Source organism: Melospiza georgiana, chromosome 1 (genome assembly GCF_028018845.1).
Source record: "Melospiza georgiana isolate bMelGeo1 chromosome 1, bMelGeo1.pri, whole genome shotgun sequence".
Taxonomy (NCBI): domain Eukaryota; kingdom Metazoa; phylum Chordata; class Aves; order Passeriformes; family Passerellidae; genus Melospiza; species Melospiza georgiana.
Window position 1 is genome coordinate 7063523 of NC_080430.1, and position 13583 is coordinate 7077105.

At 45.1% G+C, this 13583-nt stretch overlaps 2 protein-coding genes across 10 annotated transcripts in view; one reads left to right on the top strand and one right to left on the bottom strand.

The window, feature by feature from the left end:
- GALNT11 (polypeptide N-acetylgalactosaminyltransferase 11) overlaps positions 1-13583 on the top strand; it is a 50937-nt gene that overhangs the window by 35938 nt on the left and 1416 nt on the right. For both annotated transcript variants that reach the window (XM_058045132.1, XM_058045141.1), the window contains exons 10-12: positions 2701-2805; positions 7622-7759; positions 10284-13583. The exon at positions 10284-13583 is cut by the window's right edge and continues 1416 nt beyond it. In XM_058045132.1, the coding sequence (XP_057901115.1) occupies positions 2701-2805; positions 7622-7759; positions 10284-10415 (375 nt within the window). In that variant the 3' untranslated portion in view covers positions 10416-13583. The remainder of the gene's footprint in view (positions 1-2700; positions 2806-7621; positions 7760-10283) is intronic.
- Positions 13151-13583, bottom strand: part of KMT2C (lysine methyltransferase 2C) — a 189354-nt gene continuing 188921 nt past the window's right edge. For all 8 annotated transcript variants that reach the window (XM_058045054.1, XM_058045091.1, XM_058045118.1 and 5 more), the window contains one exon: positions 13151-13583. This exon is cut by the window's right edge and continues 1603 nt beyond it. The gene's annotated coding sequence lies outside the window, so the exon portion shown is untranslated.

Below are 13583 nucleotides of genomic sequence, written 5' to 3' on the forward strand. Positions count from 1 at the left end.
CAAAGGTGAACATTTCCATCTGAGGCTGATGATGGCTTTTCTAGTCTTGGCTGCTGGCTAATGAACAAAAGATGAGTTTTTCTCCTCTCTTTTTTTTCTTCAAAGTAGAAGTGAAGAGAGAAATTGTTATGTGTATTTATGAAGGAAATCATTATTAAATTCATGCCTAGGCTCTGACACCTTTGCTTATGGGTTTGTATACAGGCAGAGTCACCAGACAGTTGCATCTGCTCTTTCCAGGGTCACATTCACTTGATGGGTGCTTTTTATGCTTCCCAAAAATAATGGATAGTTTCAAACCCAAGACAACCATCTCAATGTCTTCCCTGAGGAAGAAAATACTCTGGCATAAACTGTTTCATGTGCACACAGATTATGGTTAGCAGGTTCCCTTTATCTCAGTAGTTGGAAGCATTTAGCAGTGATGTCCCCCCCAGGCTGCAGTAGCTGCTGGTTCTGCAAGGAGTGAGTCAGGAGGACTTGTGTTCATGCAGGACCTCTTGGCACCATTAGATTTTTTTCTTGGAAGCAGCTGTCTGGGAATCCTCAATTTGTGCAGTATTTTTATAGCAACATCCCAGCCAAGCTGTGAAGTTTGTTATGTGGTTTCCCTGAATAAAACTGATGGGCTGATTCCCCTAGCTGTTGGATGCTGTTACTCCCCTAGTCAGACCTTTTTCCTTCTTTTTAGAATTTAATAGCTTTTTGCTTTCATTCAGACAGAAATTTAACTGAGAAATTGTTGGAGAGAACTCCTTGAGGGATCTGAATATCTCAGCAGCACTTAAGGTTAACTCTTCCCAGCAGTTATTTACCATGGCTTAATTTTGAGAAAAACTTTGTGCACCCCTTAAGAAATGGGGAAAAGAAGCAGAAAAGTGCAGGTTTTGGCTTGGTTCTCTGGGGTTCAAGAATTATACCCAGCATTGTATGAGAGAGTCAGCTTTGGCTCTGGTGGCTGTAGAAACTATTTCCAGATGCCTGCAAGGAACAGAATGATCAGCCAATGTCACCACTGTGTGCCAGACTCTTTAGGATTTGGGAGGAATCACTCCAAATCTCAGTTTATTCTCAAAAACTAATTGGGCCACAGATCAGTGGTGGTTTGACAGCTGGGAAGAAATGTAATGATCACAAATGGTTGCAGCTGTTACCAGTGATATCCAATGCTGGCCATTGTGGCCAATAAAAAAAAAAAAGGACAAAAATCATACAAAACTCATGTAGTCTATGGTTTAAAAACCTTCTGTTGAGTGAGGAATGATGAAAATGAGATCTGTGCTAGATCTGGGGTGTGAGGAAATGTTACTTGAATGTTTTGTGTAATTTGTTTTAGATGTGTGTGGGGAGCAGGAGAAGCATGGTGCACTCAAGGCAATTGTTGTTGTGCCTTGGGACAGCTATTTCCAGAAATGGTGTTTAGTGAAAAATATTATTTGGTATTTGTGCTAATTTTTGCTATCATGTGATCAAGCAGTTTGTTCCTTTTATTACTGGAAGGGTATTTTGGTTTCTAAAAATTTGTAGAGTCAATAGCAATGTCAAGACAGCCATGGATGTCTTCATAATGAAGTTCAGCTGGCTAGTTAATCAGCCTGGCCTGGAGTTCAGGACAGCAAATTCTTTTTTCCTCTACATCCAGCTCCAGATTGGAAATAAAGTATTTTTAATGTGGGTGTCAGATCTGAGGCCCTGCCATCCCTCAGTCATAGTGTGCAGGCAGTGTTTGCTGCCTGCAGAGCCTGAGCCCCACCACACCAGGGGAAGAAAAATAATCAGGCTGAAAAGAAAAAAATCATGCTGAAAAGCTGGCCAGCAGTTAGTTCAGAGCATGTGTGTAATTTAAAGCCACAATTAGAGTTGTTTTGTCTCCCTGAGTACCTCTGTGGGATACATCAAGATCTTAATGATTTTTTTGGTTCTTGAAATAGAACAATCTAAACAGAAAATGTCTTGGATGGCTCTTAGGGTGAGAATCATTGTTCAGATCAGGAGAGACTGGCAGCTTGCTGGGAGGCTCCTTGTTTGCTTTGATGGTGGGTGCTCACAGTTCTGCATCACAGGACAGGCCTGAATTGAGTCCTCTGATACACCATCCCCCTAAATCAGACTAGGTGGGGCATTAGAGCAAAAATAGCATTTAGATGCTTGTAAAATGTTCTCTCTCTCCCTGATCCATCAGTAAAATACCACAGCTGATAACAGTGGCTTTTCAGTTACATAAATGCTCTTGAAAACCAATTTGCAAACAACATAAATCTCTGAAGTTGTTTTTATTTCAGTAATTCCTTCTCCTTTCTCAGGGAGGCTGTCCTGTTCCATGAAGAGAAGCAGTAGGAGGAGACTTATGTTTAAGTTAACTGTAGTAAAATGCAGTTTATACAGGACAGTCAATATTCCTGAGCAGAATTTAAGGGGCCTTAGACTTCTGTGGAGAGTGAAGAGGGCAAAGAACCTTGGCAGAGTAGAGCCAGGATGTGTGTACTACATTTGTACCAGAGAGAGAAATCTTGATATAATTAGAAAGCAAATTGGAACTGCTTAGTGCAGTTTTTTGTCCAAATTTTATGAGAAACAGAATGGCATTTTAAAAGGGAAGATTTTTTTAATAACTGCAAATGTTGGCTGAGTTTTTTTTGAGCACACTAGGGATCTAGGGCTGTTTTTCACTCTAACTATCAAACTGTTTTCCTTTCCTAGCTGTATCACCTCCAAACCAACAAATGCCTGGTTGCCCAGGGCCACCCAAGTCAGAAAGGAGGGCTGGTGGTGGTCAGGGAGTGTGACTACAATGACCAGAACCAGGTATGAGATTCCCAATTGTATTGAATTCATGTCTTTAGAATGACCAAAATGTTTTCCTGCTGGCAGAGTGCCCTGGTGTGACATCTCATCAGCAGACAGGCTGCTGTCAGAGGGGCATTCAAACCATGGGGGCTGGCCAAGGACACTGTGGAGCTGTGCTGATGCTGAGTGTTGGATGTTATAATCTCCTTCTTCATGGCATGAATCTCTCTTTGGCTGGGGGCTGCCCTAAAGTGGCTCCTGATGGGTTCATAATGCCCTGATTGGCACTTCAGAATTTGTGGCAGCTCTTTCAGTTGGTTCCTCATACTGGAATTTAGAGCAGCCCTTTCCTGCCCTGCTGGTGTTTGTGTACTGCACCCCCAGTCCTCTGGTGCTGGAGTGGCTGCAGTTTGGGATACATGAATGATTTGGTGTTAAATAAAAGGAATTCAGAAGATTCTTTGGCTACAGGTAAATTGCTGATCTGGGGATTAGTTAGGGATAGATTGAAAACCTAATGAGAATTTTTGGATCACTACATGAGGCCTTTGCTGTTTCACTTCTTTCAGTGACAGAAATTCAGGACTTGGATAAAAAATCTCCAGGATAGAGAGATCTTCAGTTAATGCCATAAAGGCTTATATAGCTAAAAACTACTCTGAGAACTTTATGATTTAGGAGCCCTTGGGACCCAATTCTAAAATCTAGGTTGGATCTAAAGAGAAAAGTAATCAAAGGCACAGAATAAATGGAGCATGGGATGTAAAGCAGCACAACTTTAGTAAAGGTGGGTTGTGCTGGGCTAACTTGATGCTCTATGACATGGACAACAGTTTTCAGGGTATGGAAACTGCAGCAGTGGAGGCAGAGTGATTTGTGACAGTCCCAACAAAATGCTGATTGCTTTGTCACCTAAAGGGACTTTCTGCCTCCTGTTGTGGCCTCAGCAGCTGAGTGTGACTCAGGAAGGCAGAGGGGTGTTGGCAGTTCTCAGGATGACTGTGGCTGGCTCTTGACATGTGGCCTCCAGGTGTCAGACAGGGGCAAGTACAAGCACATCCTTGTGCTTCACCTCTGGAGCACTGAGAAATCATCACTGGGACCAAATTGCCACTGCCTGTGTTAAGGGTGGATTAATTAAAGCTGGCATGAGAATGGAATTTTTCCTATTTGATCTATTCCATTAGCTGTAGGACAGTCAGCGAGTCTTGTAAATAAAAAAGGCTGTGTGAGTGTAATAGTGACTGAGGGGCACATTTGCAGTGCCAAAGCTGCAATTCTGAGCCATTCTGTCTTTGGGTGAGAAAGTTGGGCATGATGTCCACACAGTTATGCTTCCCTTCTCCTTGCTGCAATATTTCTCATAATGAAGTGCCACATGCCTGAAGGAAAAAACTCTGTTGGTTTTCCACATCAAAACTTTTTTCTGACTTTTTTTGATCCAGGAGAACAAATTTCAGTTATCCCTTTGGTGCTGAGAGAAACAAATCTGTGCTCTGATTGTTGACCTTTGGCTTCTTTTCTCATGAATCTGCTTTACTAGTGGTAAATTTAGCAATTATTTCTCATAAAAAAAATGGCTGTGCTATCTTCTTTCACAATGATTTTGTTCTCCAACCAAGTATGTCAACCAACACTGTTTTTCTGCTATTACATTTATTTTGTTCTAATAAATCCCAAGAGTGCATTCAGCCAACTTGTTGTCATAACCTCTTGAACAATCTTGCTATAGATATGTGAGAGCAGTGTAGAGAAAGATGACATTTATTTAGCAGCTTCTTATAAAAATAGCAAGAAACATCCTGACTGTTGGAAGCTTTTAGCTGTCGTTTCACTCAGCTTGTTGGCATTTTCAGCTGGTTTTGCCCTAGAATTATCTGGTTTATGCCTTTGTCCTAGGAAAAAAGCCTGTGTTTGGTCTGGTGAGTGCATGTGAGAGTTGACCAACCTCTCTAAAGTCATGGGACTGGCCTTGAAAGCAATTCTGGTTTACCTTTGGTTTATGCTTGCTTTGTTTTCTCTAGCCTTCATGGCTGCTAAGGAATTTCAAATTCTCATTTAACTTGGATTTAAAAGCAGTAACAGATATTCTATGGCTTTCAATTGCATCAGCATTATGGGCAATCCTTTTCATTGTAGTTGACTTAGATGTCACCATTAAGTAGAGTTGAAAATTAGCCAGGCACACCACACTGTCCTGGTTTCTCAGGCTTGACATGACTGACTTTCAGTTCATAATTTTGCTATAGAAAGAAAATAATTGGGGAAGTGGTTTTTGTATCTAGAAAATACATTAAAAATTATGTCTATAAGTTATAATGAAAAGGATGCTCCATTAACTGTAATAGAAACAGTCTGGGATAATTCTGGGGACTGGACACAATCCCAGTTTTGGAAACCAAAGTCTTCACAGTGATGATCTCCTAACTCTGCTAGTTAGGAAGTGCATGCAGGTTGAAAATATCCTGCACCTCTATTGCCTCTTTTTTAAAAATAGATTACATTTTTAAATGGTTGTGTTTGGGGTTTGTTGTGGTTTTTTTTTCTTTGGATTTTTTTTTTGTTTTGTTTTTTAAGAAAATACATAGGAGGATAAAAGAAGAGAGCTCTCAGAAATGAGACGTAAATCCTGGGAGGGCACCTTTCTGCCTACAAACTTTAGATACTGTGCTGCCTGCCAGCAGTTTCTTTCCTCTTTGGGGCTGTTGCTCCTGACAGCCTTTGGCAGTAAGAGCTGAACATTATCCTTTCAGCCTTCAGCAGAAAATTAGTTAATAATTTCTGGAGTATGCTAAGGCTTGCAATTGTGTAACAAAGAAACCTCATGGGGTGGCTTTGCTTTCCTGGTGCTTGAATCTGTTAATAATCTGCAAATTCATAGTGATACTCTAATCTGGATTTGGAACCAAATTTGGGCCTATTTTTCCTCTTTCCTTTGTTTTCTACACTAAACACATAATCAGTTTGGAATTAATTTTGGCTGTCTTGTGTAAGCCTTTCTGGAGAAGAATCACACTGGGTTTAACCACTGCCTTGTGTTCTGTGCCATCACTCAGCTTTTGATTGAAGATCTGTTCCCTGTGTCACTGCATCTTCTCTCTCCATTCCTACCAGTTCATCTCTTGTTTGGCCTCAGCTCCATCATTGTTCTTTCCACAGTAATTGTCTCTGGCAAGTCCTGCCATTTCTCCATTCTCTCCTCCCTCTTTAATCTTGCCATGCTTTCTTTTTCATGGCAGGCTTTAAACAGCACAAACTATTTTAGAAGGCACAAAATGCCTGAGGTTGGGGCACATTTTAATGTGATCCCTGCTCTTCTTCCAAGGAGGCCTTCCTTGTGTTATAATAGTCACTGTGATAATGAACTGAGTGCTGTCCAACTGAGGCTGTGTCCCAAATCCCAGCACCTCCCAGAAGGCTGCTTTTAGTCTCATAGGCCAAAAAAAGAGACAAAGCAAAATTTATGTGCCTGACTTTTCTGCCTAGAGTTTGATATGCCATATTCTGACTGTGAAACTCATGCAGACTTAATGGAAAGAAAAATAAATTACATAGTGAGCATGGCAAGTGCAGCACTGAGCTGAGAAATGGGAGCAGGGCTGGAACAGGAGCACAGCACAGGAACTTTGTGTGTCTGTAGGTCCTTCAGGGACAGGTATGAGAGGCTCAGCTCCTCTTGTTCACAGGCTCCCATGTCAGGGGAAGGGATTTGCCTTGCTCAGCACCCCCAGAGGCTGGGAAGTGCTGTCCAGCTGCCCTGTGAGTGCCAGGGCTGCCCTGTGCACTGGGAATAGCTGGCACTGGGTGCTGAGCCAGATGCTCCCAGGATCTTCCCTGCACTGCAGGCCCACACTTTCCATTTACTTCTCTTTTCTCTACCCCTCTGATATTTTGAGGTGCACACCCCCAAGTTCCTTTTTTGCTTTGCTTTCTGGCTTGGGATTCAGACTCTCCTGTTGGTTATGAGAGCTCCAGGTCTTCCACAGATGTGATCTTGGCCAAGGGAGGGAGAACCAGCAGCTCCTGCAGTTGGGGCAGGCTGCTGTTCCTGCTTCCCTGAGTGTCCAGCTGTGCCAGATGTGCCTTGCTGAGAGCCAGCAGGGTTTGGGCATGAATGGCAGCAAGTGAAGGTGCCTGACACATTTCTGGTACCAAGAATAAAAATACCTGCTCTGTTCAAGCAGCATGTGGGAGAGGACAGACAAGAGGCAGCTTGGGTGTGTCCTTGCTGCTTGTTGGAACTGACAGCTGGTTCTTTCAGTGTGATCACAGAGAAACTCTTCTGTCATGTAAATTCAGGAGCCCAATTGCAGTTGAAGCTGCAAATACCAACCAGTGCATTCCTGTTGTCATTATATTGCAGGAGTTCTATTATCAGTACATTGCAAGGGTTCCATATTGCCAGAGTTTTGTACCTCCTTGATGTTTCTTGTGGGCATCTCCTCCAGGCACTGACTCCTCCTTGTTCTCACAGCAGCCAACTGATTGCAGTTCCCACCAATCCACTCTTTTATAACACTCTTCTTACTGGCTACAGGTATGGCCTGTTCACATCAGGCCTGCTCCTAATCCTTAATAATTGGCTCAGCTGCAACTCTTTAGGGGGGTAAGATTACTTTCTATACCACCTTCATTTACTTGTGTTCTATCCCCCTACACATTCCTGCTTCATGCAGGTGGGCCCAGGGAAGGGGCTGCATTCAGTTCTCACCACTCCCTGCAAGGCCCATCTCCGACATCCAGATGTTGAAGCATCTCCTCTGTGGGTGCACAAAAGACTCAATGAAACTGCCCTGAAACATTGCAATCAATGTCTTCCCATCTCCTCTTTCAGGTGTGGATTTACAATGAGGATCATGAGCTGATTTTGAATAATCTGCTGTGCTTGGATGTGTCTGAAACTCGCTCGTCCGATCCCCCTCGGCTGATGAAGTGCCACGGCTCGGGTGGCTCCCAGCAGTGGACATTTGGGGTGAGTGCAGGGGCTGCCTCTGTGCATTGCTTGTGGTCAGTGACTCAGTCAGGCACAGGAGTGTGGTTATTAATTGTTGTGGTGTTGTTGTGGGTCCCAGGTCGAGGTGAGAGATGAGAATTGACTCCCAAGTTCTCAGAAGGCTGATTTATTATTTTATGATTATATGTTATAACCTGTAGCCTATAACCTATAGCCTATAACCTATAACATATAACCTATAACATAGATTATATATAGTGTATATACTATATATAATATAGTATATACTATATATAATATAATACCATAATATAATATAACCTATACTTTATACTATATACTATATAGTATAATAACATATAACTTATAGGTTATATAAGTTATATATATAACTTATATATCCTATATATCTTATATATCTCTCTGAGCCATTCTCCTTCTTCTTCTTGGCCTCCATCTGCTGCTGTGATGTTGGCACTTTTATATTGGTTTAGAGTAGAAGCTCACTGTCTAACATATGTGATAGGTATTGGAAAGTGATTGTAAATATTGTACAGGTAGTTTTTAGTATAAAGACATAACACCACCCCAAGGGCAGGCAGAGTGCCTCTGACTGTCTTGCTGAGCAGATCTCTGCAGGGCAGGAGAACGAATTTTATAGATAAGATACCATAAACAACCTTGAGACCAAGAACTGAAGAGCCCTGACTCCTCCTTCGACCCTGGGCTGGGAAAAGAGACTTTCTGACACATCTTGGGGTCCCTGTGAGCAGCAGAGACCCCGACAGGAGAGCCCTGCCAGCCCTGCCAGTGGTGCTCCCAGCACAGCTCTGCACAGCCTGCCTCAGGTTCCTGCCATGCTGCTGGCTGGCAGCTCAGGCTCCCAAGGGGAGTCCCACAAGTCCTGCCCAGGGTGGTGTGGAGATAGCGAGGCAGATCTGTGTGAGCCCAGGGCTGTGTGTGTCTGACACTGGCACCAGCACTGCCACAGCCCCCAGGGACAATGAGCTGAACAGTTCTGCTGAGCAGAGGTTCTAGAAGGTTCTGCAGCTGGTGTTAGCAGCAGGGATGCACAGCAGTGGGGGAATGCCACTGGCTTTGGGTGCACATCACTGTTGGTGATGCCTGTGGGCTGGAGAATCTGCACTTCATGTGTGACACGGGGGCTTTGAGCTGGCCATGGCCACCGTGGCTGGGGGAGGTGGGTCTGAACAGGGGCACATTGGTGCTCATTCATCAGTGATCCACAAGGAAAGAAAGTGACTCAAACACTGGGATTCATTAGGAAGGGGCAGAGGGGCATGGAAAGGCAAATGGAAGGTGTGGGGCACCTTTCCCTTGAGGAATATGGGAGCTGGCTGGGGCCCTTTAGATACCAAACCTTTTGGAACAAGGAGAACTCCACTGAGTGAGTCATTGATACAGGGAAATGCTAACTGTGCACTGCCAGTTGTGGTACAAGGCTTGGACTGGGGGGGTATTTTGGAGGAGTGTTTTGTTTTCTTACCATCTCCTCCTGCTTCCCTGGACATCTGGCTGTGGCCACAGGCAGTGGCAGAGCCTGGCAGGGCTGTTCCTGTGGATCTGCTCCCTCTGTGCTGCCCATGGGAGCTGCTGGGGCTGTGCACAGAGCCCTTTCCAGACAGGATGTTAGTAGAGGAGATGGCACAGTCCTCTAAAGGTAATAAAAGGATAGAATCTGTTTCCTTGCCACTCTTGGCTGGGGTTTGGCCTTGCTCTGGCTGTGGGCACTCACCAAGCACGAGGCCTGGCATGACATGTGGCAGCTCCTGAGGGTAGGGGCACTGCTAATGCATGGTCAGATACTAAACAGGGACCTCTGTTCAGCCTGGAGAAGAGAGGGCTCCAGGGAGACCCTAAAGCATCCTTGCAGTGCCTGAGGAGGCTACAGGAGAGCTGGAGAGGGACTTTTTGCTAGAGCATGGAGTGATAAGACAAAGGAGAATGGCTTTAAACTGACAGAGGGCAAGTTTAGATTACATATTAGGAAGAAGTTCTTTGCTGTGAGGGTGGTGTGATGCTGGAACAGGTTGCTCAGAGAAGCTGTGGATGCCCCATCCCTAGAATATTCATGGCTAAGTTGTATGGGCTTGGAGCGACCTGGTTTAGTGGAAGGTGTCCCTGCCCATGGCAGGAGAGTTTGACCTAAATGATCCTTAAGGTCCCTCTCAACCCAAACCATTGTAGGATTCTGTGACCTGTCTGTGCCCACCACAGACTCTCTTTGCTGGGCTGGGGAATGGGTTTGATCATCCCTCCACCTCATTAAAAGTCTGTGCTATAAACAAATCCCAGCTGGGGGCCCGTGAGGACGTGAGAGCCTTTGTTTCCAAGTGTGGATGTGGCTCTGGGCTGTGCTGTACTGCACTGCTGCTGTGGGTCTGCTGTGGCAGGGAGGCTGCTGAAAGGCTCATCTGTCAGAAGGAGCACCCCTTCCCTTGGGCATCACTTCCAGCCCCAGTTGGACAATGGAGAACAGAAGTTTCAGTAAATAAATCCCATCTGTCTTTGTCTGCTCTAGAAAAACAAGCGGCTGTACCAGGTCTCGGTGGGGCAGTGCCTGAAGGTGGTGGATCCCCTGAGCCACAAGGGCTACGTCACCGTGGCCATCTGCGACGGGTCCCTTCCTCAGCAGTGGCACTTTGAGAGCTGACACGGCCAGCAGGTGGCTGAGGAGAGTTCAGCTGAGCCTGCTTCCCCTTCAGCCACGATCTGAAGTCATTCTGGAGGGTTTGTGCAGAGCCCTTGGCACGGCCGTGGAAGGAGCTGCTGGAAGTGCCCTGCCCGAGGAGCTGAGCCTGAAGGCCTGGGTGTCACTGGTCCCTGGTCACACACTGAGAGCAGCAGCCCCACTGCACCACGGAGTGAAATGCATCATCAGCTCCTTGGATGGGCCTGGATTATTGGACTGGTTTTAAGTAAGAGAAATCATTAGAGCAATGTAATTTAAATGGTGAGATTTAAACTTTGTGGATCTTCTCAATGACAATGACAGAAAGGAGTCCTCCTTGACTATTTCATGTGCAGTATCTCAATAATTTACATTTCTAGTATGGGATTACTGGCCAAAATTATTTTACTTTTTCTGGAAAATGTTTTTATTCCTTTCCATCTTCTGATAATTGTCATTTGAAATATTTAAATTTAGTTCTTTTAATTTTAGGACATTTCATGTAGTTTAAGTTCTTTGCTGTCATTCGTCACCTCATATTTAAAACAAAGTAACTATTGCAAAGTCTATTTTGATGACTCATGACAGTAGCTGCATTTAAAATAAAGTATCTTTTTTTTATTAATTTGTATGGCCTTACTCTTTGTAGCTGTTAGACCAGAAAGCACCAACTTAGACACTGATGGAAATTAAAGTTCAGACAATTTGGGTCTTTTTTCACTCCCTTTCTCCCTTCCTTGCATCTTGGAAGGCTTGACAGAGAATTTCTGCGTTTTTTTCCTCCACTTCTCTTTTAATTTATTTTACTATTTCTTTGACTTCCTGCCTCAGCTTCTTCAGTGTGTGGGAGCTCCTGCAGAAGAGAAAAGCTGCTCTTACCCAGTGCATTTTTTCTTAGCACTGTTGTTGGCCTCATTTCCCACTCCACAGCCACAGCCTTCCCTGGGAACGTGCAGTTTGGATTTTGGAAGTTCCAGGACAGCCTTGCCCTTCCACTTGTGCAGCAGAAACTGCAGAGATACTCCAGCATCCACTTATTGACCTTTTGGGCAGTGTGAAGAAAATAATGATAAAGCTAGAATAATTACAGCCCCACATCTTTCTGCAGAGAGGAGATTTGCTTGTGCCAGACTCTGTTTGGTCCTTCAGCCCCCTGCCAGGGCCAGCACCTGGGAGAAGAGCAGAGGATGCAAAGGAGCAGGTAAGAGTGGCCTGGCCACAGGGCAGCTGCTTTGCCTCCCCACTAGTCCTGGAGGGAGTGAGCTCCTGGCACACTTGGAGAACCAGGTACCAGGGTTTAAAAATCAGAACCAGCTGGCTGAAGTTATTCAAGATACAGCATTACAATGGGAGTAATTAAATAAGACACCAGCCAAGCTCCTTCCTACCAAGGAAAGCCTCTAAAACCAACCTCAGCCCCCTTGGGCAGCTGAGCCTGTGCTGGGCCTTGCTCAGGGGCACCTGGAGCCTTGGCATGTTCCCAGGTGACTCCTGCAGTCAGGCAGGGCTGGATCATGGTGTCAGCTCAGGTGCCCCTTTCACTGGCAGCAGTGGCAGCCTGGGTGGGTGCTGTGTGGGAAATCCCAGTCTTTGCTGGGGTGAAAGGATGGGCTGCAGCTTCCTTGATGCCTGTGTGGTTCACCCAGACTGCTGGCACAGCCCCTCCCAGCTGGGTGCAGGGGGACAATTCTCTGTGACAGTGGTGGTGGCAGCCACATTGTGCAGAAACCTTGCTTGGCCTTGTCTTCTGTTGTGTTGTCTTTTTAAAAATAAGTTAAAAAATGAGGAAACCCAAACAAATCCTCAAACAGGGAGGGCAGCAGCTTGCTTTATTTGCAGTCTGAGTCAGTTGCCACAGAGAATTTTGGACCTTTTGCTCCCAGTGGGGAGAGCTGGAGGTGCTGTCACCGGGAGCAGAGGGAGGTGATGGCGTTTGGGATGGTGTCACTTGTTCCTGCAGGGCATTCCTGGCCACAGACACACCTGGGGTGCTGCCACACAGCCAGGCCATCACCTGAGTGAGGGTGAGAGAGCTCTGCTGGGAAAATCCAGCCCTGGGCCAGGGTTCTGTTCCCAGCTGGGCTGCCTGGTGTAAGCAGGAATTCAGAGTTCTGCCCTGTGTGTGAGTGAGGCTCTGGTGAATAGGAAGCACAGAAGGAAAAGCCTCATCCCACTGTCACGGCCTCCAGCTTGCTGCTGTCACACTGAGAATTTATTATTTGTAGAGAAGGAAACTCTGTCTGGGGCTGAATTTTAAGTCCCTGTGTCAAGGACTTCTTCTCCTGGCTCCTGGAGTGGGGGTGGCCATGGACAGACAGATCCTGCAGCAGCCACAGTGCACCATGTCAGAAACACCAGGGATCAGCTCTGGCCTGGCTGCTTCCCACTGCTCCAGGCTAAGGCTGGAGCCTTTTCCAGTCTGGACTCATGCTGGGAGCTGCTGGGATTGTCTCTGGTGTCCAGCACTGTCACAGTGCCAGCTCAGAGCTTCAACCCCACTCTGGCCTTTGCTCACTCCCCCTCCTGCAGGATGAGGATGAGGGGACTGTGAGGGGTGTTCAGTGCTCCACTCTGGGCTGAGAGGAGCCTGAGCTCCCTGTGCAATTCAGGATGCACTGGCAAAGGGGGAAGGCAAAATACTTCTCTGTGGTGGAAGCAGAAACAGATCCTGGAAGAAGCAGAAACCAGACACCTCAAATGACAACAGGAGGATGCACTTTATAGATGTAAAATATTTTTATTCGTAAATGCTGATCTTCTAAATCTGTTTCCACAAATTCCAAAACCCATAACACTCTGTATACTTCAAAAAATTCTCTTTTTTTGTGTTGTTTTTTTGTATTTTTTTGCCAACATTAGATACTATTATACAGAACAGAAAAAACTGTAGGACAAATACTGGTAGGATGTTGGAATATTGTACAAGAGAAGAAAAATATTCAAGAAACAATTTAATACAGCTATTTATCAAGAGAAAAATATATACAATTGATTTATTCTGTAAGATAAAAATACATCATGCCATATACATTACAAGTTCAGAACTGTATTACTGAATATACCAACAGTTTACAGTCCACTTTAATTGTGCACACAAAAAAAAAAACTTCATTTTTTTTTAATATTTAGCCTGTGAAGTGTCAGTACCAG